The sequence below is a fragment of the Marmota marmota genome, unplaced genomic scaffold (assembly GCF_001458135.2).
Source record: "Marmota marmota marmota unplaced genomic scaffold, marMar, whole genome shotgun sequence".
In the NCBI taxonomy this organism is placed as follows: domain Eukaryota; kingdom Metazoa; phylum Chordata; class Mammalia; order Rodentia; family Sciuridae; genus Marmota; species Marmota marmota.
The window spans coordinates 36,619,203-36,642,643 of record NW_025999977.1 but is presented as its reverse complement, the minus strand read 5'-3'; the positions used below and the strand labels follow the sequence as shown (position 1 = coordinate 36,642,643).

General features: G+C 51.4%; 1 protein-coding gene across 1 annotated transcript in view; it reads left to right on the top strand.

Annotated features, from left to right (window-relative positions):
- Ehd3 (EH domain containing 3) overlaps nt 1-22,235 on the top strand; it is a 31,410-nt gene extending 9,175 nt beyond the window's left edge. Inside the window, exons 2-6 of the mRNA XM_015479795.1 lie at nt 1,657-1,833; nt 6,312-6,409; nt 16,251-16,663; nt 17,217-17,381; nt 20,053-22,235. Of these exons, the coding sequence (XP_015335281.1) occupies nt 1,657-1,833; nt 6,312-6,409; nt 16,251-16,663; nt 17,217-17,381; nt 20,053-20,580 (1,381 nt within the window). The 3' untranslated portion in view covers nt 20,581-22,235. The remainder of the gene's footprint in view (nt 1-1,656; nt 1,834-6,311; nt 6,410-16,250; nt 16,664-17,216; nt 17,382-20,052) is intronic.
- Nucleotides 22,236-23,441: the final 1,206 nt, after the last annotated feature.

The following is a 23,441-nucleotide window of genomic DNA, read 5'->3' as shown; positions in this document are numbered from 1 at the left end:
GTAGCACAGACTTTTTGAACAGGAGAAACCCTGGAGATCACATGGCCCAGTCTCCTAATGCACAGGTAGCAATGCCCAGAGGGGAGAGGGACCTGCCTGAGGACTGACCCATGGTGAGTGAGTGGGATGAGCTCTTTTGTATTTCCCACCACCTCCTGGCTCACATTCAGGTTCAGGAAGGGGACGTGTTATAAATTCATCCCATAACAAATACTCTCCTTCTCCTCTCTGGTTGAGACGGTGTTTAAAATCCTCTACCACCATTTTCTTCCATCTAGGCAATGGAAAGTGTTAAAAGGTAGTAAAATTTTCACTAAAAACAACTTGTGATAATCTATATAACGGAATTCTACATTGTTACCAAGAGGAATAAACTAGGTCTTGGCTACTCTCTGCCAAACACATTAAGCATGAAAAGAAACATATGCATGGATATTATCTGCAAAATCATTGCAGGCCCCTGAGTTCCCACCCTTGCTCATATCCTTTGTGGTTACAAATTGCACTTGTTGGGGGCAGGGCTTGTGGGGGGATGTCATGTACAATCAAAAAGCATTGGTAGATAAAAGATAAGGTTTGACACCTCTCTCAGTCAAGCAGATAAAAAAAAATAAAAGCATTTTAAAACAAAGCACAGGGGCTGGGGTTGTAGCTTAGCAGTAGAGTGCTTGCCTAGCACATGTGAGGCACTGGGTTCCATCCTCAGCACTGTGTAAAAATAAAATAAAAGGTATATTTTAAAAGATGGGGTGCTGCTGGGGATGTGACTGAATGGTTGAATACCCCTAGGTTCAATCCTTGGTACCTAAAAAAAAAAAAAAAAAAACCTACACACACAATTAAAATCTCCATCAGGGAATCCCAACATGGTCTATAATATTGAAAACCAAACTTCTTGATGCCCAAGGGCAAAAGAAAAAGAATCTGTGTTGTGCCAGGTTCCGTGCATGGCATCTTGAATATAGTTTCGTGCTTCAAAGTTTGAATTAAATGCATGTGACAAGAAAGACAAAGAGAAGGAAAGATGTGCAGTCTGCTCTGTGTTTAAAAAATTCAGTCCTCTCTGTGTCTGTTTCTGTGCGTAACACATGTGCACATGAGACAGTTCTAGAAGGATACAGAATGCAAAGTCTAGAGAGTGGGACCAGAAGTCTAGGTTGGGGATGTAGATTTGCTTTTCATAGTTGACCCTTCACACTGTTTTTATTTTATATTATATACAAGCTAATTTTATATTGAATAACTATCCAGACATAAGAATAACAACCTATGAAAAGCCAGCATTGTCTATGACTGGTCTGATTCTTACTATGCCTTTGTGTAGAAATGTCAGCAGGTTACCTACCTTTCAGCTGGGAAGCCTACCGTACTTTAGGTAGGATTCAGTTTCAATGCAGTCTTTATTCCTGAGCTCAAACCTGGCTTTCCTTCACCTGCCCCCACCCCTACTAATTCAAGGAGGGAAAATGACCAAGAAGTACAGGATATCTGAAGTTGAGCTGTATTCCACCTCCTCTGCAAAGTCCTTGGGATTCGTGAAATCTCATTGCTCTGGATCCTGCCCCACTGTGACTTGCATATTGTCAGCCCTGTGGTAGATGCACGGTGGTGATCTGCCAGCAGAATCCCTACGTCATGACTGCTCCTTTTTGCCAGGTACCTGCTGGAACAGGATTTTCCAGGCATGAGGATTGGACCCGAGCCAACCACTGACTCCTTCATTGCGGTGATGCAAGGAGACACGGAGGGGATCATCCCTGGGAACGCCCTGGTAGTGGATCCTAAGAAACCCTTCAGGAAACTCAACGTTTTTGGCAACGCCTTCTTGAACAGGTGAGTGTGGAGGGGAACCCACACCTTGGGGTGTTTTCTTTGCCACTTCTTGGAATATGGGAGGTGAATGGACAGGTGGCACAGTCTTGGGAGGCTCACTGCTTTTTCCATACCAGAATCTCTTGATCATCCCATCCTTCCTAGAACTGTAACTGAGACAGTTGCCATCGCAGATGTGGGAACTGCAAATGCTGGACTAATACCTTCTGATGGTGGAGCTGGTGAGGGTATAATGATTTAGATCACATTCCCAACTAACCTGCCTCGACCTCCAATAAAAAAGGAGGGTACTGTGTATTTCTTGGCATTTGCCTATATCCTGGCTGGGATTTGCACCCAGTTGTTTCTGGAGATTGCTTTACTTGGAGGAAGGACCTGAACTTAGGGGGAGGCTTAGACTTGAACACACACTCTCCTACTACTACCTGGGACAAGTTCAGCCTGTAGACACCAAGGTCATCATGAGGATTCAAGTGGAGAAAGCTCTGAGGAGTGCTTGGCAGGACAATCTGGGCCTTCTCGTCATTATCCTGCTTAACTAGAGTGCAGGCCCATCCTCCATCTCACTAGTTAGACTTACAAGTCCCGTTTTACACATGCATTACACTTAATTTTAAAATGACCCTTTCTAATTGGAGGAGTGTAAAGGCTTTGACTTCAGATAGATGTGGGTTCAATTCCTGCCTTTTACAGTGGATCTTGAACAAGCCACCAAATTCCTTTGTATCCAACTTTTCTCATCTGTAAAGGAGATAGTACTAATATCTTTTTTCAAGAAGTTAAAGGAGAGAGAAGTGAGATAATGAACACAAAATATTTTGTGTCCCACACACAGGAGCCACCAAAACTGCTGGGTTGTAGTAGTAGTTTTATCATTTTGTGGGGAGAGGGGTATTACCCGCGGGATTGAACTCAGGGGCACTCAACCACTGAGCTACATCCCCAGCTCTATTTTGTATTTTATTTAGAGACAGTATCTCACTGAGTTGCTTAGCACCTTTTGCTGAGGCTGGCTTTCAACTCTTGATCCTCCTGCCTCAGCCTCCTGAACTGCTGGGATTACAGGCATGCACCACCACACCTGGAATTATCATGTATTTTTAAAATTTGATTCCTCAGTTATTCATTGAGGGAAATGGGCAGCCGCAGTTGCAGAGTTGAGACTCATTGGCCAAAGAATTTTCAACATCTCTTGTGTGAGATTTTCTATAAGACAGTTTTTGGCCTTTCGTATAGTGACGTGGAGTCAATTGAGACAGGGATGGGCAGGGGATCATGTGGGTAATGTGGCATTGCAGGCTGGCAGGTGTGCTCCCAAAGCAGGGATTCAGAGGGACGGTCGTGTTGAGAAACGGAGGGGATTGGCCTGGCAGAGAGCATGGCACAGGAGGCTGGCTGTGTTTACATAGGGCAGGAAGCTTGGGTCATTGTAATATTGGACACTAGTGGGATTAAGGTGAGTTGGGACAGGTGTCCTGGAGTTCAGGAGTCTCTCTGATTCTGGAGGTGGGTGAGGAGGTTCTGGTCCAGGGTGGAGGGGAGGGTGAACACCCAGGATGCTGAGACACAGAAATGGGTGGAGGCAGGGCGAGCCTGACGGGGAGGAACGTGGCAGCAGGGGTGAACCGAGGTGGGGACATCTGGGAAGGGCTTGAGGAATTTGAGTTTGCAGTGATTGACTCTGAGTGAGCTGAGGGCATCATCCATCTGAAGGCAGAGGTGAGAGGCTAGAGCCCAGGCCAGAGAGGAGAAAAGTCCAGGCATGTAAGAGGCAACTGGGATCATGGGAAGGATGAGTGTAGGGTTAGTGGGTAACCCCCTTCTGAGCAATTGTGCTTATAACAATAATAGCATATGGTGTGATATGATAGAGCATATAGTCTATTATGTGTGCCAGATGTTGGGTGCCCTCTGAGAGCAAAGGGCTCTTTGTGTCATTAATCAAACCAGCTGGTGTCACCAACCCTGTTGTTTTAGTCCGCTTTTTTGATGCTGTGACTAAAAGACCCAACCAACACAACTACAGAGGAGGAAAAGTTAATTTGGGGGCTCACAGTTTCAGAGGTCTCAATCCACAGACAGCAGGCTCTATTCCTTGGGGCTCGAGGTGAGGCAGAACATCACAGCAGAAGAGCATAGTGGAGGGAAGCAGCTCATGTGATGATCAGGAAGCACAGAGAGAGACTCCATTTGCCAGATACAAAGACACACTCCAAAGCCACACCCCCAATGCCCACACCCTACCTACCTTCATTTACCACTCAATCTCATCAGGTAATTAATTCACTGATTGGGTTAAGGCTCTTGCAACCCAATCCTTTCTTTTCTGAACCCTCTCACATTGTCTCACATGTGAGCTTTTGAGCGACATCTCACATCCAAACCACAACACCTGTGGTTAGACATATGGAAACCGGGAGGTTGGGTGGGGGCGAAGACTTTTAACTTCTTTCAGTCTTACTGTCTGCATCTATAAAAGGATAGAATGCATAGTGTAAATTCCCTGTGCTTCTATCTCTTCCTGCAAATGTTGTATAAAGAAAATCCAAGAGAAAAACAAAAAAAAACACCTATAGAGTAGTTCCTATGATTGTTTACATTTAGGTAGTAGAACAGACAGGGGAGAAGGATGGGGGAGAGAGATACCTTTATATTTCATTGTATGCCTTGCTAAAAAATTTTTTGACCATAAAAGTATAACTTAAAATATTATTAAAAACAATTTAGAGAGAATATATGTGAAGGTTCATGAAAAGTATAGCGTGATCTTCTAGGGAAACACTGTTAAGGGATGTGGAATTTCTCTTTAAATCTGGGGTTTCCCTGATTAGACTGTTCAGCCTCAGGAAACAGAGTCAGGCAGATCCCACATGGCCAGAGAGGCCTGGGCACCGCCTGCTTGAACAGACAGACAGCAAGAAGGCACACGAGCAAGGTGGCCATACAGAGGGCTGTATCCTGTCTCCCTCCTGGATTCTTTCATTCAGGGTTTATTTCAACAGATACCAGGCCCCGCTCTAGGAGCCAGGAGTCCACTCTGCCGGACACAGTGGGACTGGGAAGGCAGACGCAGCGGATCAGGCGTGCAGAGGGCCAGGGGTCACACGGGGCCAGTTGAGGGGCCTTTGAGGGAAAGTTAGCATTTGGCCTGAGCATTAACAAGACAGATAAAATGACACTGAAAGGGGAAAAGAAAGGACATTCCAGGCAGAGGAAGCTTAGGAGAGAAGAAACTACAAGTAGGAAAGAATGAAAGGCCCGGCTCCGTGCCTGCACGTTAGATGGCTTTGTAAGTTCTGGGATTTTCTCCAGGAGCACTCACCACTGAGGTGGTGGCTAACCAGGCTGACGCAGGGTCTCAAATATTTAACTGACATCTTCATCCTTTGAAAGGACAGCAGGGAACAGAGGAGCCAGCTTCACTGCGTCTGCACCAAGTGCTGTGCCGGAGACTTCTAGTTGCTTCTCCGAGCTGCTTCATGCCGAGGCAGCTCCTGCTCCCCTGCCCCTCCAGAGTAAGGCCCAACTGTTGCCCTAGAGCAATGCTTGGCAGTTGAGTCGCATTTTAGCTGCCCAGATAAATGTTCCTGGGTGTTGTGACCCATCCTTCCAGGCTGGTCCCAGTGCCTCCCCTAGAGAAGCCTCCCTGGAGGCCATCTGTCTGCCTTGGATCTTCCAAGGTGCAGGCTTCAGGGCGCACCCTGGATTGTGGTCGCCTGTGGATGAGCTTCCTCTCCTCCACCAGGCTCTGCTCCTTGAGGGCAGGGATTGAAATCTGGGCATCTTGGTGTCCCAACAGCAGGGGTTTAAAAGCATGAGCCACGGCTGCCTGGGGATCACCCAGGGAGCTCCTCACAGTACAGATCCCTAGGCCCGTGGCTAGTGCTCTCAGTCTGGCCTGCTGCCGGTCAGGCTTGTGATCCTCTGTCTGGTGACACCACATACTGTCATGCACAGGGTAGAGTTCATGAATGAGGACACATTCAGGAGGCACAGGGACTGCCACTGGGAGTGGGTTAGAAGGGGGTTCCCCACACACTGACTGCAGACCCCGTAGTCCCTGCTGTCCTGTTCCTAGGGGCCCATTACAAAGAGGAGGCAGGGGTCCTCTGATTGGCCATTTAAAGAAGCTGAGGGTCTGAGAGAGGGCCAAGCTAAGGAAAGCCACTCGAGGAAGGAAGTGGCTGACCAAAGCCCAACTAGAGTTGGAGCCATAAGAATCGAGTCACACCTGGGGATGGGCTGTCACCATGGAGTAGCCCTATTGGCCAGGCAGCATTTGACACAAACCGGAGGTGAACAGACAAGAGAATTGGGGCTCAGACTCTAGATTAGCTGTCACCCACACCCTGTACTGGCAGGCCCACGGCAGGGAAATTGAAACCCCTGGGCACACAGCTGTGGTTCCTGTCGGGGAGGCAGGTAATTCCTGGGAAGTGCCTGAGTGGCTCTCTGTGGCCTTCCCCTCACCCATGCAGGTTCGTGTGTGCCCAGCTGCCCAATGCCGTGCTGGAGAGCATCAGTGTCATCGACACGCCAGGGATCCTCTCTGGGGAGAAGCAGAGGATCAGTAGAGGTAAGTGAGAGGCCAGGCGGGTGTTGACTCCGGGCTGTGTGGCACATTCTGATATGTTCTGGAATGTTCACTCTTCCATATCAGAAGAAAAGCACCCAGGGTCTTGCTGTCCCTTAGTAGGCCAGTACTGATATGCTGCACAGGACCATTTTACATGGGACAGCCCTGGGCAGGAGCCAGCTGATGAGTTCAGGTCCCATGGAGCTGAGAAGACAGCCTCAGTCTTTTCATCTGTAAAATGGAAAGTCAGCATCTGCCTTACTCAGGGAGTTTTCGACTCCTCCACAAGGCACTTAGCCCGGCTTCTCCAGAGCCTGTAGCTCTGAGGGGAAGGCTTCAGCCCAGCTGGCCTGGATGAATGCAGTGGCAGGTTGTGACAGCATGCTAGGGTCATCAGAGGAGGGAACAGGTGTGTGAAAATACATGGAAAACTGTTCACTGCAGACAGATACGGGGTGATTACTTGTGAAGGAAGGTCACCAGCACAGTAGGCAGGGGACAGAAGGCCAGGGCCAACTGGCAAGTCCTAAACCTGCCTCTGTCCTTTCCTGGCAGAGTGGCCTGGTTTCTTTATCTTTACTTCTGTTGAAATTTGTCTTGTTTGAGGATTAAAACATAACAATGTAGGTAAAAATGACTCTGCCTGGCGCACAGCCAGTGTCCAGGAAACACAAGGTTCTACAGCTCATCATCGTCACTGTCACCACCACCTCGACTTTTCTAGCCCTAAAATGCTAGGCCAATAATGTAGAAAGAAAAAAAAAACTCCTGCCCTGGGTCCCCACCCCAGTCTCTCCTGCCACATTTGCTGTGTGCCCTGGGTGGTCCCTACCCTCTCTGTGTCACATGTTGTTTCTCTGGCAAGAAAGTCATATGAGCCACACCCATCCCGGGCACTCGAGCTGGGAGCCGGGAGTGGAAACCAAATCAGCACTCGGAAATCAGCTGTGGAATGGATGACTTTGGACGGGCAGCTCTCTTTGGGAAGTGGCCAGAATGCTCCTCCAGTAACATCTGCCTCCCGGTGACATGTGCCTTGCCCTCTGTGCTCCATGGCTCTGCCTATCTGCTCTGTCCTGTCTTATGTCTGTGCCACCATTGCGGGGGCCCAGGAACCCCTTCAAGGCCTGCCGAGGCCAGCATGTAATCACCCCAGGACCCTGAAAGTCACAGGGTGACAGGCAAGTACTCCTGAGGCTGTGAATCAGTGAAACCCAGTGGCGCAGGCCCTTGGCCAGGTCAGGCCTCTGGTGCCAGAACTGGGCTTCTGTCTAGCATTCCTGGGGGCCGCCTGGGCTTCCTCTCTGAGGAAAGCCGCTCTCTCCAGGTGAAGGCAGGTGCGGGGCAGGCTCAGCCCTTTGGAGGTACACCATGGCTGTGTGAATGGGCAAAGCCAGCCCTGGCTGGAGTGGAGAGGAAAGAGCGGAGAGGCCGCCTAGTAGTAGCCTCCAAGTAGTAGCTAGGCCAGTAACCCCGTAGGTCCTTAAGGGGCACTTCATCCTGGAGGGAGCAGGGGGAGGGTGCTGAGTGCTGAGCAGGAAAGCCCCCGGCACGCACGGGTGTGCACACACACACACTCTGGGAAGCAGAGGGGAAGGAAGGAGCTGAGTCAGGAGGGTCTTTGTTCCCTGTAAGTTCCGGTAAGTTCCTGGCCTTTGAACCCTGGGACTTCATGATGTCCCCTGTGAAAGGGTCTGGGAAGCCTGGGTTCTCCGGTTCCCTAATTCTGGGCTGGGTGGTGAAGGTGAAGGCCAGCCCTGGGAAGAGTGGGCACCTCCACCTCCTCCCTCCTGCCTACATGCACCTGGCTCCCTGCCCAGTGCCTTGTAGAGGGGCAGCTGGGGTGGTTCTCTGTCCCTCCTTCCTACCCCATCCCTGCCCCCAAGTGGCTCATCTGAGTTTAGGCCTAGAGGGGCTCTACTGTTTCACAGGCAGCCCATGTCCTCTCACCAAAGACTGTGAGAACCAACACCTCTCAAGTCCAGGTGTGGCTGGTGCAGGCTCCTGCAGCCTGACAGCCCAGGTGGGGCCAGAGTGGATCCCAAGGACACTGAACTAGGGGCTCGGAATTCTGTGCTTTAGAACGCCGTGGGTCTCAATAGGTCACATTTTCTCCCTGAGCCTCAGGGTCCTCATGAGTAGCGGGGGAAATAACATGTATTACATGGCCTTCTTGTGAGGTCCGCAGACCATAATGGAAACACAGACCTCGGACCTCTGCATCATGGCGAGCTCCCTCCTTCCCTCCTTGCCTGCCCTCCAGGGCCCCCCCATTCAACAACACTGTGTGAACCATCTCCTTTGCCCTTGTACAGTGCACAGACTGTGCAGCTGGATGCAGCAGCCCTGCTCGCAGAGACTCCCGCCTTCTTCAATCCCTATTCCATTCTGGTTTTCTCCTGTTCTTCCACCTTCTCTCCTGCCTTTGTCTCTGGACCCCAGTGGCTCTCCTTCATAAACTGGGTATTGATGTTCTTGTCTGCGCTTCCTTGTCACCTCCCCTCCCATGCTGATTAAGCACCCAGCAGCTCACCGCTGGGAGAAGCTGTGCAGGCCAGTGTGCTCTCTGCCCTCCTGAGCCCAGGCTGCAAATGCAGCTGCTGGCAAAAGCAGGCTGTGGTGGAAACAAGAGCTGGCAGTGGCCACAGCACCACGTTGCCAGCCTGGGGCAGCCTCAGCACCTTGAGGCTGGAGTCAAGGGCAGGTCTCAGACACCCTCAGTTATCAGGGGCAGTCCAGAGGGGGAAAGTTTCCAGTGTGCAGAGCCCCTCCCATCCTTCCTCACTATCGGCCACAGAACCCAGAGTTCCGGTGTAAACCTACACAGCAGCCCTCCCCCTGCCTCCCTGCACCCACCCACAAGCTCATATGCATAGCCGTATCCCCGTTCTCCCCACCCAGGCACCCTTCCTCTCCACCCAGGCTCACAGTGTGTCCTCAGGACTGATCTGGCTTTGTCAGGGCCTTTGCCTGGGCCTTCCGGATCTCTGAGTTTGACCTCAGAGCGGATCTGGTGCTTTTTCCCTTTCTCTGACCAGCACAGCGCAGGCCAGAGCCCTGTGGATTGCCCCCGCAGACCAGGCCCTGCAAGAGGAGTGCAAAGAACCTGAAATTCAGCCCATGTTGCACTCGCCAAGCCTCAAGCTGGCACAGGGCTGGTCTCACCAGCAAGGAACATCAGTGTCACTTCAGCACAAAGGTACTTTCTGGAAAGTGAGCTGCTCCCAAGGGATCCCGAGACCTAGGCTCCATGCTGAGGAGCACCGGGGCCCCAGGGAAAGTGTGGTCCCTGCTCAGGGGGTGGCCCCTTTGTCGGGGGCTGGGGAAATGCATGAGGCTTATTCAGGGAAGCCAGTCTGGAAGGTTCTAGGCCAATACTTATCTCTGGATGAAGATGCACTGGGGTGTGCAGGAGAGGCAGGCAGGGTGGCAGTTCCTGGAAGTGACCGGATGTGCCCTATCCGGGCACATTACTGGGAAGAAGCGAGGATGCAGCAGAAAGGGGAGGGCTCCAGAAGGCTGCCAGTTCTCACACTTAGGAACCACAGTTCTTGGCTGCTTCTGGGCTAGAAATGCCCACCAGCCCCGAGCTTTGAGCTCACATCCCCGACTGCACAGCTGGCTGCCTCCTCCCAGCGGGTGCCTTCTTGTGCCCGTAAGCTCAGTAAACCCAGAGCAGGTACCATGTGCCGAGGTCACACAACTGGAGTGGGAACCCTGGTCTCCCTGCTTCCCAGCCCAGTGGCTTTTCAGCTCGTTATCTTCACCTGCCCAGGAAGAGTGCAGAGGGAGGAGTGAGAGCAAACTTCTCATCCAGGAGTTGCGTCTGGAGATCTGACTCAGACCATGGGGCATCTTGGGTGGCTCCTCACAGCCTCAAATATAGGCCAGTCCCTGGTGCCCCACTGGAGCTGGATCTGCACTTAGGGCCCCCTGGGGCTCCCTGACTGTGTGCTGGCAAATCCATGCCTGGGTGGCACTCACATGCCCGGGCAGAGCAGCAGAGCCCCGACACCCTTCAAGAGGCCTGGGGAAGGCTTTGTGGTTGTCTGGAGGCGTATGACACATCTACTTAGGCCACTCTTTGTGGTCACATCCAGGAGGCATCCTGGGTGGCATTTATTCCCTGATGTCAGCCAAACTCTGCCCACATTTTGGAGACGGCTGACTTTTTATTTCACTTTTTCTATAATATCTCAAATTTGACAGATTTTTTTTTTGGGGGGGGGGAGTGGTGTCTGGTTGGCAAGCTCCGTCCTCTGAGCTCCAGGGCCCGTGGGCTAACACCACGTGGATCTGGGTTCTAGGCTGAGTTGGCCACTGCCAGCTTCGTGAGTTTCAGCAAGCCCCTTAACTGCCTGCCCCAGTCCCTCCCCTGTAAGAAGGGGCGATCTGTTCACCTCCTGGCATACAGAGTTTCGAGGGTCACATGAGGTCTGTTGAGTGGCTGAAAGTGTAGAGAAAGTGCCCCCTCGTCTGTGCCCTGCCCTGCATTTCAGACTGTAAAGGAAGCCACCAGGTGATCCAGGAGCTGCCTTGCCTGTTGGGTCTATCTCATGGATTTCCTCCTGCCTGGCATTACTTAGAAAGCTTTCCAGTCCTCCAGAGCCTGGCCAGTGAGCCAGGGGTCCCTGTAGGCTGCCCAGTCTCCAGCGTAGAGCCTGCCCACCAAATCTCCTGGAGCCAGCAGACCCACGAGGAGGAATTCCGGCAGGGCAGCTTGTGCTCTCTGTGTCCCCAACCCATGAACCTGGACTGCCACAGGTGCTCAAGAGCAGCTATGATAAGACTCAGAGCCATTCATGGGACCAAGGAGGGGAAGGGGGCCTGTCACCGGGCATGTCATTCACCCTGGACAGTAGGGCCGTCTCCAGACAAAGTCCATTCCTATGTCCACTGTTGGATCTTATTTCCACGGCTCCTCCACAAACTCCTTATTCAGCCAATCATTGTTATCCTCATTTTACAACTAAGAAAATGAAGGTTCAGGCTTACCCAAGACCACACAGAAAGTCAACGGGGGAGCTAATCCTGTGCCCCTTTCCTTACTGGGTCCAGTCTGTGCCTTTGAGATGCCTCCATTTCTAGTTATGCACATAAATCCAGGCCATGGGAGCAACTAAATATCTTCTCAGAGGTCCCACAGGCTCAGGAGCAGTCAGGGCACACTTCAGAGGGGACCCCAAGAGCCCATACAAAGGCATCCTTGTGCCTGATCGTCATCCACCCCACTGTGCTCTCCATCTGCACTCCTGTAATCTTAAAAGCAAAAAAGAATTTTGAACCAAGAAAGGAAGTCAGAGATCATCCAACTTAGTCCTCTGTTTTGACAAACAAAGAGATCAGGGATCAGAGAGGGGAAGATGCTTGCCCAGGATACACAGCAAGTTAATGGCCAAGCAGAAACTGGAGGTCACTCACCCAGGCCAGTGCTCCTCTGATGACTCCTTTAGAGCACATCCCCTCTCATGGGAACTGGTGTATAGGAGTTCTTAATAAAGGGATCAGGGCAACATGAATTACCTGGTCACAGCTAAATGGTTTCTCCAGAATCTTCTTCTTTGACTTGATCCTCACGAAGACCCTATGACCAAGGCACTCGTGGATTCTAATTTAGAAACCAGAAAAACAAAGTGCGGAGATGACTTGTTCACTGTCTCCCAGATGTAAAATGCAGAACAGGGCTCCCATTTCAGGTCTGACCAGCAAACACTGATGGAGCACCTGCCATGTGCCAGGCTCTGCACTGGGTATAGGGGAAACCTAGGAGGGGGCTTCCCCTGCCCTGCCCAGCTTCCAGGGCAGTGGGGGACAATTCCATGGAGTGAGCAGAGGACAGGCAGGCACATGAGTGCCAAGAGACCACAGGGGCACCTGGCCCAGCTGGTTTAGGTGCTACTCCCCCTCCTGTCCCAGAGCAGGGGGTAGCCAGGTGACAGGGATCCCCCTCCCCCAGAGACACAGTCTCCTCCTGTGTGCCTGTGTCATCAGGGACCAGAGCCAGGTTGGAGGGGCGGAGCCTCTCTCTATCTCTGCAGCTTCTCTGATGTCTTCGCTATCCCCAGTCCCCTGAAGGGGTGGCTACAGTGCTGAGCTTGAGGTTGGATGCCTGAGGTCCTGGCTCTGACCCCTGCTGCTGCGTGGCCTTGGGTCTCTTGCCTTCCCTAAGCCTGCATTCCTTGTCATTTAAGGGCCCAGGCTGGCTGCCTTAGCTGGTTATGAGCAGCAGAGCCAAGGTGTGCCCCTGAGGCCCTGAGGGTGAGATCTGCTGACAGGAGGGAGGAAACAGCAGCAAGCTCTTCCTGGGGCCCCTCCTTGTCTCCTGCCCTGCCACTGCCACCACTAAAATCCATGTCAGGGTTGGGGAACAGGTGTCGGCAGAATGCAGAGGCTCTGAACCCACGGCCCTTCCCTCCTGCAATGCAGGACAGAGCTGACTGGCTCTAGGCACCAGTGCCCCAAGGCTGGGACCTGTTTTCAGGGGGTGGGGGTTGGAATAGGGGGATCCAGTAGCCCTGCTTTTCTTTGCCCTCTGACCCTCTTTCCAGCAGCAGCTTAAGGACACCGTCTTGGGAGGTGAGCTGCCCCTCTGCAGGCTCTGACGGAGGAAAGATAAAAAGAGGCTGGTGCTTCTTGCAGAGGGAGAGAGGGAGCAGCTGCAGCCCACCTGGAACCCGAGGGCTTGGCTGGGTCTTTGTTCAGGGGAGAGGGTGACAGGTGTGGAAATGCTGCCTGGAGGTCCTATGTGCCCTGAGCCCAGGTCCAGCCCAGCCACCACTCTCCAGCTGTTTAACCCCCTCCTCTCCAATCTCAGCCCTCCCCTCTGGAAACCAGAATGCTATTCCTCTCACTGTCTTCCGCAGAAGAGTGTGGGGAAGGTGAAGTGAGGTCACGGCAGGAACCTGCCAGCTGGAGCTAGCATTGAACTTGGAGATCTGAGGTCCTTGTCCCTGAGCTGCTTCCCACAGAGCGTGGTCTTGACTGACTCACTGAACCTTGCAGAGCTGACGCGGCCATCTCTGAAGAGGGACTGATAATGGCCCTGCCTGGCTACCAGGTACAGTTGGCCCTGAGGCGTTTTCCTGGGCCTTGCTCCTCAGCAATGAGATACCTCTCCTTGAAGGAGAAGGCAAAGTCTACTTTGCACCAGGCCTGCGCTGGACAGGAGCCTTCCTGGGGTGGTACATAGGCCTGCTCTTCCCTTCTCTGAGTCTCACTTCCTCCAGGCCTTGTGGATTTGCCCTACATGAGCAGGGAGAGAGAAAGCCTGAGTTAACTGAGCCAAGGCAGAGAAAGTCAGCTAAGATGGGTATGCCTGGAGGCAGTTCATCCACCCAAGACTGGAGAGTTGAAGACAGAGGGGAGTGTCCATAGGAACCCACATTCCTTTGTTGGTTCAGTTTCCCTTATGGCACTGGGGAAGCATTAAGGGGTCCTCTGGGACCCCTTAATGGGAAGTGTCGGGGAGCAGGCTATCCCATCCACACTAAGTCCATCCCCAACCCCAAGACAGTGCTTTAACATGCCCTAAGTATGTCTCAGGGCATTCAGAAGATGTCACAAGTCGAAAACGCCTCTAAAACCCAGCCCACCTCCCCAGCCTGCCCCATGCATCCTCATCCCCCGACCCCTGCCATCGAAGTCTGTGGCTTAGTCTGAAATGGCAGCCTCCAGAAGCCAGGTCAGGGTAGCAGCTGATGGCACTGTCTGCAGCCACATCTTCTGGATTTGGATCCCAGCCCCACCACCTGTTAGCCAGGTGACCTTGGACAGGTTACTTCACCTTCTTGTCTCTGGGTACTCATTTTAAAACTGGGTCTAATATTAGTTATTGGTTATTAATGACCTCATAGGGTTATTTTGAAGTTTAAGGAGTTACTGATTATAAAGTACTTAGCGCAGTGCTGGGCGCCTAGTGAATGCTATATAAGCAGTAGCTATTATTGTTATGGACCAGTGGTTCTCAAAGTGAGATCCTTGCCGAGCTGCAGCCGCACCTCCTGGGAACTTGTTAGAAATGCCCACTCCAGGCCCGGTGCAGTGGCACATGCCTGTAATTCCAGCCACTTGTGAGGCTGAGGAAGAAGGATCCCAAGTTCAAAGCCAGCCTCAGCAACTTAGCAAAGCCCTAGCAACTCAGTGAGACTCTGTTTCTAAATAAAATACCAAAAAGGGGCTGGGGATGTGGCTCAGTGTTTAAGGGCCTGAGTTCAATCTCCAGTGCCAAAAAAAAGAAAAAGAAGTGCCCACCCCAGATCACTGGTGTGGGGTAGGATTAGGCCACCTGGGTTTTAACAAGCCCTGCAGGGGATTCTGATTGGGCTCCAGTTGAGGATCCCTGTTACAGACAGAACATCAGAGCTTCCTACATCTGATTCAATCACAAGGCAGTTGCATAATGACCTTGCCTGGTCTTTGGCCTCCCTCTGTGAGGCAGGGCCGGGACTAATGGCATTTCCCTTAATAGCTTGATTTCCTGCACAATAGTGGCAAAGAGTTTTTGGTCCCCATGGTGTAATCCCCGATAACCCTGTGCAGACAGGAGCCAGGACTGTTAGTCACACAGAACCCAAGGAAAGGCCCCTGCCTTGGAGCCAGAGGCTGCCATGGGGAAGTGGCAGAAGGAGGCCCTGGAGCCCTGCTCAGACTTCCACAGGAAGGCCTGGCACGTCCATTCTCATCAAGAGCTGTGGACGTTGGAACACGTCATTTAACTCCTTAGCCTGTCTTCTTCATCTGTCATCCCTGTTTCATGGAGGAGGGTTATGAGGCACAGAGAGCTAAGGCTTCTTCCAGCTCTGTGTGTCTGTACAGCGAATGTATGAACTTGGGACATCTTCCCCCTCTGCTTCCGCAGATCCGTGATGACTTGGAGTTGAGCAAAGCAAGGCCTCTGGAGTTCCAGGATCAGGCAGGACATGAAGCAGCTCAGCGCTGGGTAACCCAGGAGCCTGAGCTGAGTCACACACTGTTGTAATGAGAACTCAGATTTCTTCCAGGCCAGCAATGGGTGTGGTCTGAACCATCATCGGTGACTTATACATTCTGCCAAGTTTTGGGGGGGACTTTGTAAAGAATTTCGGAGTCTTTATTCAAATTAGGTATCCAGAGTTCCTTTTCCAGCAGGGCCTCTGGCTGCCAAATGCAATAAGTGAGAATAGGAGAGCTAGATCATCAGTGTTCTTTATGGCAACAGTGGAGTTCACAGTAATATCACAGTAATATCTGCTAAGTGCTGGGCTCAGAGGAGATTTAATCCTCATCATTCTATCAATTAGGTACTACATTCTGCTAGTCAGCTTTTTGTTGCTATGACCAAAACGCCTGACAAGAACAACTTGGAGAAGGAAAGGTCCCAGTCCATGGCTCCAAGGCAGAAATATGGCAGAAGAGCATGGCAGCCAGGGAGCAGAGAGAAAGAGAGGAGCCAGGGATAAAATTTAATCCCCAAGAGTATGACCCCAGATAACCTACAGTTATCACCCAGTATTCCATTCACACTCTCAGTCCATCAAATGGATTAATCCACTGTGGAGGGTGCCGCTTTCAGGATCCAGTCACTGCCTAAAAGCCCACCTGTGAACCTTGCTATACTGGGGACGATGTTTCAACCTGTGAGCTTTCAAGGGACATTCCAGGCCCAAATATTCTGCCCATTTTTTAGATGAAAAGACATAGGCCCACCAAGTAACTTACTCAAAGCCAAACAGTCACCATGTGGAGGAGCCAGGATCTGAACTCAGATCTGATTCCCAAGACCCTGTTTTTCCTACTGTCCCTGTTGCCTCTCCCCACTGCCATACCCCGAAGGCCCCTCACCTGACGATCCCTCTGCTCGCAGGGTATGACTTTGCAGCGGTCCTGGAGTGGTTTGCAGAGCGGGTGGACCGCATCATCCTGCTCTTTGATGCCCACAAACTGGACATCTCGGATGAGTTCTCGGAAGTCATCAAGGCCCTCAAGAACCACGAGGACAAGATGCGGGTGGTGCTGAACAAGGCCGACCAGATCGAGACGCAGCAGCTGATGCGGGTGTACGGGGCCCTCATGTGGTCCCTGGGGAAGATCGTGAACACCCCGGAGGTGATCCGGGTCTACATCGGCTCCTTCTGGTCCCACCCCCTCCTCATCCCTGACAATCGGAAGCTCTTTGAGGCCGAGGAGCAGGACCTGTTCAGGGACATCCAGAGTTTGCCCCGAAATGCCGCCCTGCGCAAACTCAATGACCTCATCAAGAGAGCCAGGCTGGCCAAGGTGAGCCTGACCCTGGGGAGCTGACAGCATGGGCAGGGCCATGAGTCTGGGGGGTCAGCTGCAAGAGCTGAAGCTTGTTGCCTGCAACAACTGGGCTACTTCCTGCCATAGCCACGGCACCAAGAGCTTCAGCTGTACAACTGCACCCTGGGGGTGGGAAAATGGGGTGGTGGTGGCTGTAGGCTCTGGGTCAGAGGCCAGGCTGGAGCTTGGCCCTACCACCTGTGTGATCCCCAGGCATGGCCAGGCCTTTGGTCTCTCCTCCTCTTTCCACATCTATTAAATGAAAGTCATTGGGGGACAAAGTGGAACAAAGAATGTGAAGGCCCCATCCCAGCATCTGGTCCACAGCATTCCCACCCCATGGCTGCCTTGACCTTGGCTTCCCCACATCCTCACCTTGCCCAGCCTAGCCCTGCAAGAGGGTCAGGGGAGAAATGATTTCAGAAGCAGGAGGAGGAGAAGGGGAGGGCTCTTGGGAAGAGGCGGAGTGAGAGAAACCCCAAGAGGGGAATAGTCCAGGGTCCTGATGCCCTGTGGCCCTGTTTGTCAGGTTCACGCCTACATCATCAGCTCTCTGAAGAAGGAGATGCCCTCAGTGTTTGGGAAGGACAACAAGAAGAAGGAGCTGGTGAACAACCTGGCTGAGATCTATGGCCGCATTGAGCGGGAGCACCAGATCTCACCTGGGGATTTCCCTAACCTGAAAAGGATGCAGGTAACTAAGCTCAGGGGCTCTAAGCCAAGGGATCACATGAGCTGGTGGTGGAGTATGGAGGAGCTACCCTCCGAGCTCCAGGGGGACTCAAGTCAGAACCAGAGGCAGGGAGGAGGCCCCAGGCCTGTCCTCACTGCCGCAGCTACCGCACAGCAGGTGCCACATTTGAGAGAAACAGAGCCCAGTCCCCGCCCCAGGGGACAGGTGTATTAGGGGATGTGTAGACGGCCATCACCTCAAGTTTAAGACCTTCCCCAGTTGTGTCACCACAGGCTTGACATCACCACCATCTCCTGTGTACTGGGACATGACACCTGACTTATGTTCTCCAGGCCCTTAGGTGCTTTCCCTTGGGAGCAATTCAGGACTCACACCATGGAGAGGCAGGGAGCCTGCCATCTTTGTGACACACTGCAGGCCCCTATCTTGGACCAGGGGCTATTGTTCATGATTCCTCAGATTTTTCACCAGGGCAGTCCTCAGAGGGAGGCATTTTTGTCTGTCTTTAACCAAAGAGGAAGCTGAGGTCTCAGTGTTTTCCAAGGTCAGTATTCACATAGGGTACAGGTACAAAGGCCAAGAGCTGCCCCAAAGTCAAAGCAGAAAGCTACAGCATCATACTGACTGGATCCTCTGAGCCTCCATCTCTTCCTCTATAAACAGAAGCCACAAATGCCCCCTGTACACAGGTGTGGGGAACATCAGGGAGGTCACTGCAAGGCCCCTGGCAGAGAGCCCTTACACTCCTATCCATCACTGGGCAAGATGTCACAGTAGGTAGCACTGTGTGGTGAGCCTAGAACACCCTCTATATGATTCTTGCAACTTCTTATGAGTCTATGATTATTTCATAATTAAAGAGCTGTTTTTTTTTAAAAAAAAATAGTGAATTAAAAAGGCAAAAAAATAGCAGCCATGGGTGATCACGAATAGATGTTGCCTTTCTTGTTTTGATCTTCAGGCTGAGAACCAGTGTCTCATTTTAAGGCTAGGCTTTTCAAAATACCACTAGTCCCAAATAGGCATTTTTAGTTTCCCAATAAAAATAAAAGTAGGGCCGGGGTTGTTGCTCAGTGGTAGAACACTTGCCTAGCATGTGTGAGGCAGCAGGTTCCATCCCCAGCACCACACAAAAGTAAACAAATAAAATAAAGGTATTGGGTCCATCTATAACTTAAAACAAATATTTTTTAAAAATAAATAAGATGAATAAAAGTAAATACACATTCCAAGTTTGCATATGTCCTTGGATCCATTCCTTCATACAGCCACCTACCATGAGCCTTCATTGTCCAGAATTGCTTTAGTGGAATCCAGGTTTCTCACTCAGTCATGTCCTAGGACCCTTCAGCCTTCTGTTTCTCCTGTTGAGAATGTGATGACCTGTGAACTAACATTCGGAAAGATGACACTTGAACCAGACCATGTGACCCTTTTTTAACGTGAAAAATCCTTGTAACAAATGATTTTCACTTTCTCATTTGCTTGCCAGTCTGATATGCTGTTCTATAGGTATGCTGGCCATTCCCCACTAGGAGACATGGGGACCCCTATATGGGAGCCCACCAGACCCACCTTGGGCTGAACAGGCTGGGAAAGACAGAAGGAACCAGAGGTGGGAGGGACCTAGAAAGTTGTGTTCTAAGGCAAGAAAAGGCCATCATCTGCCCCTGCCCTCCACACCCCCTTCCTCATCACGTCCCTGGCTCAGCCCTAGAAGGGAGGTGAGAAGCGTCCATCTCACACTTGCTCTTAAAATGTAACTGTGGGTGTTTTCTGAATTTTTCTACAGTGAACTCGATGTGCTTGTGCCTGTGCTCTGGCCTTTTCCTAGCATGCTGAGACAGCTGTGGTCAGGCCAGGGCAGGAGGACAGCACTTCCTTGCCACCCTCTAGAGGCCAAGGAGGAGGCAGAGTTCGAGACTCAGGTCCTGTCAAAATTGCAAACATGAAAAGTAGAGCATCTTTCTTTGCGACGTGGGTGGGTGGCATGAGACGGCGAAGGGGGACACCTTTACGAAATCTGAGGACCTGCCTGTGCCTACTGTGTCAAAATCCCCCAAGGTGGGGGTAATCTTTAAAAAACTCTCCAGGCAATTCCAGTGAGTGCCCTGATTAAGAACTGTGGATTTTAGATTGATCTTGGCTTTTATTATGATTTGTTTTTTAGTTGCCTTAATTTTTCTTCAGTAAATTTGGGTGAACTATGATTCCCTACCTCGGAGCGCAATGGTGGGGAAGGTGGGGGCGGAGGTAGGTCAAGAGAGCACTTTCCCCATTGTTCAAGGGTAACCCATGTTACAGGTCCACATGACTCAGGTGCCACTGAGAATAGTTGCCACTCAATAGCCAAAACCAACTTAAGGAGAAACATAGTGATTTACTCTCTGGAATAACATTAAAAGGGGTCTAAATAAATAGACCAAAATTTTTAAAATCCCTTTCTTCTCCAGCCCCTACTGCCTCCTGAAAAACCTTATCCTCAGCCCCAGTGGCTGGTCTCTGTTCCTCCCCTCTCACATTGGTGATATTTTTGTGATGTAGCTCAGCTTAGCCTCTAGGCCAAACTCTCTTCATTGGAAAGGAGCAGGGCTCTAATGTTCCAGCGAGACAAATGGAGGATCACCCTTGCTTGCATTGTATCTCTACCTTTCCTCCTGTCTCTTCCCAGGACCAGCTGCAGGCCCAGGACTTTAGCAAGTTCCAGCCACTGAAGAGCAAGCTGCTGGAGGTGGTGGATGACATGCTGGCGCACGACATTGCCAAGCTCATGGTGCTGGTGCGCCAGGAGGAGACCCAGCATCCTGTCCAGATGGTGAAGGGCGGAGCATTCGAGGGCACCCTGCATGGCCCCTTCGGGCATGGCTATGGGGAGGGGGCCGAGGAGGGGATTGATGATGTTGAGTGGGTGGTCGCCCGGGACAAGCCCATGTACGACGAGATCTTCTACACCCTGTCCCCCGTGGACGGCAAGATCACAGGCGCTAATGCCAAGAAGGAGATGGTGCGCTCCAAGCTGCCCAACAGCGTGCTGGGCAAGATCTGGAAGCTAGCCGACATTGACAAGGATGGCATGTTGGATGACGAGGAGTTCGCACTGGCCAATCACCTCATCAAGGTCAAGCTGGAGGGGCACGAGCTGCCCAACGAGCTGCCCGCCCACCTCGTGCCCCCATCCAAGAGGAAAGTTGCCGAGTGATGGGGGAAAGGGGCTTCACACGGGCAGTGTTAGAGAAGGGATGGGAGCAGTAACCACACACACACACACACACACACACACACACACACACACACACATCCATCTTGACAACTGCACTGTAGATGGGAAGGGACCAAGATCCCTACGTTTCCAGAACGAGCCTCGTTTGGGCACATCTCCAAGTTCTCAGGATTGGTAGAAAGACAAGACAGCAGCACCTCCAGGCCCCAGGGTGCAAACCTGTGTCTCTGCATCTCTTTCCCATCCTTTTTCTCTTCCCCAGAGACCTGAAGCAATTCACTGGCCCACAGATGGCCCACCCGCCCTGATTCCCCAGTGCCTCTGTGCCCGAGCTCTGAGCAGATGGAAAAGGCTTTACAGTTAATAGGCAATTGGCTTTATTTTCTATGCTTTTATTTTTCCCTCTTTGGCTTCCTAATAAGAAAGCTACCCAGGGGCTAGGGAGGGGACAGCGGTAGGGAGGAGAGGTAAGTGGAGAAGCATCCTCCAGGGCACCGTATTCCAGACTATTAGAGATGTTGGCCTGCTCATTCTTCTCTCCAAACCTGAGGTTTGTCCTCCTCAGCAAGCCTGGCTTTGAACTCTGCCTGCAGTTCAACTCAAAGAATCCCAGAGTAAGAGAGAAGAAAAATAACTTGGTAGAAAAAAGCAAGGAACCTATCTTATAGTCGTCTACTCAAAATCAGTCAGGGTGATGCTAGTCCATGTATTTGCCCGATTCGTGTTCTTTCTACCTGGCCTAGGATATTTGGGTGTTCCGACTTGCCTCAGTTAATCCAGCCCCTCCCATGTGTGCCAGGAGCTGTGTTAGGCACTTTATATATTTTCTGTGGGCCTCATTAATGTCTCAGGTAGGTATGCATTTTGAAAAGATAAAAACCTGAGACTCAGAAGAGATGAGGCGACCTTCCCAAACTCGCAGAGGTTACACATGATGGAGTGAGGATTCAAAGCCAGAGTCTTTGAAGACTCACAGACTTGTCCCTGTGCTATGACGGATGTAAATCCCAGCATTGCTGCCCAGTGACAAACCACAGAGAGCCAGCCAGGCATGCAGGCCCCCTTGCAGCATCCCAGAGCAGGCTGGCAAGGCAGGAGGGCTAGCCAGCTTTTTGTGAGCCATCAGTCTGGCCATCTGTCCCCTCATAGAAGCAAACTGTGCCTTCTGGCTGTGTGCCCCATGTTCCCAACATCAGAGAAGCCCAACGCCGCCAGCAGGGGAGCTGGGTGCTGGCAGTGCTGATCCTTGCTTACCCTCTCCCACCATACACACCCTGAGTCATCCCAGCTTAAATGCAGCCACTAGCTCTTATCAGGCAGTTCCTCGGGCTGACTCTCAGAAGGCTGATTCAAGAGGATTGGGGTCTTGTGCCCTGTAAGGTCCCCAGGAACTCTACAGTGTCCTTGGCAAGTCCCCTCCTTTGTGGTCTCTCCCCTGGCTTGCTCCATGGCCACTGATCCAGTCACTTTGTCGCCTATGCTCCTACTGTGATGGAAAATGAAACAAGGATAACTTATTTTGTATCTATGTTCAGACTATATGAGAGAATATTCTATGTATCTATGATGTGCTTACTACTGCAGTGCGTTTGTCATTAGGATTCATGTCAATACAGCACATTTATCCTTTGGTACGTTTGTCCACGGAGCATCATTCTGTGGGGCTGATTCTTACTTGGGCTCTTGGCAGTGTCTTGGGAGGGTATTACTCACTGAGACTTAAAAAAAAAAAAAAAAGCCAGAACTCACAAACATTATCCCATGGCCTGGTGCTCCTCTCCCCTGGACTGGTGACCAGCCCAGACTGAGCTGGTGAGGTCCCAGTTCCCTGCCCCTCTGGTGTGGAGATGGTCCCCAACCCTTTGGGCTTCCTTCTACAAACACACATGTCTTTCATATAAAATGAACAGCAAAGAAGGCCAAGGCAGAGAGAGTTCTCCTCTGGACACAACTCCACCGGGCCAAGACCAGCAGAGGAACTGTTCCCCGCATCTTGCTTTGGGCTGATGGCAAAATGGGAAAGAAATAGCAGACAATGGAGATGTCTCTTGCTTTTTTTTATTTTAAAGGAAAAAGGACCGTCTAAGTCCCTGTCCCCACCTTCACTTGGACACACACACCACATTCCTGCCCTTCTACATCTCCCTGCCTCCCCCGCCTCATCTTCAAGCCTCTGCTCAGGGGGCTCTGCCAGGAGATTCCATGTGTATTCTGTTCTGCTCTCCCTGGAAAGAGGAGATGATACTTGAGGCTACTTAAAGGTGGAAGAAATAGATGCAGGTTTCTCTGGATGGTGCCCTCTGGTTCTGGCTGCCTGGTCCCTCCAGACTCTGGGAGTCTGAGGAGATCTCATGTCTCAGCTTGGGGACATTTCACTCGGAAAGTGGAGACCTGTCAAAGCCATCTTGTAGACAGGAACCTCTGGCATTCCTGTCCTGCTCCTTTCTCCCACACTATCAGCCTGGACCACAGTAATCATCAAAGGAGCAGGATCACCCCACACTTCTGGCTCCTTGTCTCAAAGAGCTAAATCATGACCAGCGAATAGTCATTTACATGTGCGAGTGACACTCTGCTAGTCATAGGGCTCTGTTTGCAGAGTGATCAAAGATTGTCCAAAGTTATCCCTACTTCCATTTGGTCCCTTCTATTTGAAAAGCCAATCTCTGAGATGGCTCATCAGAATGAGCAGAAGTATCTGGGAAGAAGAGTGGACTTGTTCTTTCTCCCTATGAGATATTAATTGACCTTGTACCCATTCAATCACTTATTCTTCAGTGTGTCTATTCTTCCACCCTCGCATCCAGCCATGCACCAGTCATATATCCATACATGCATAC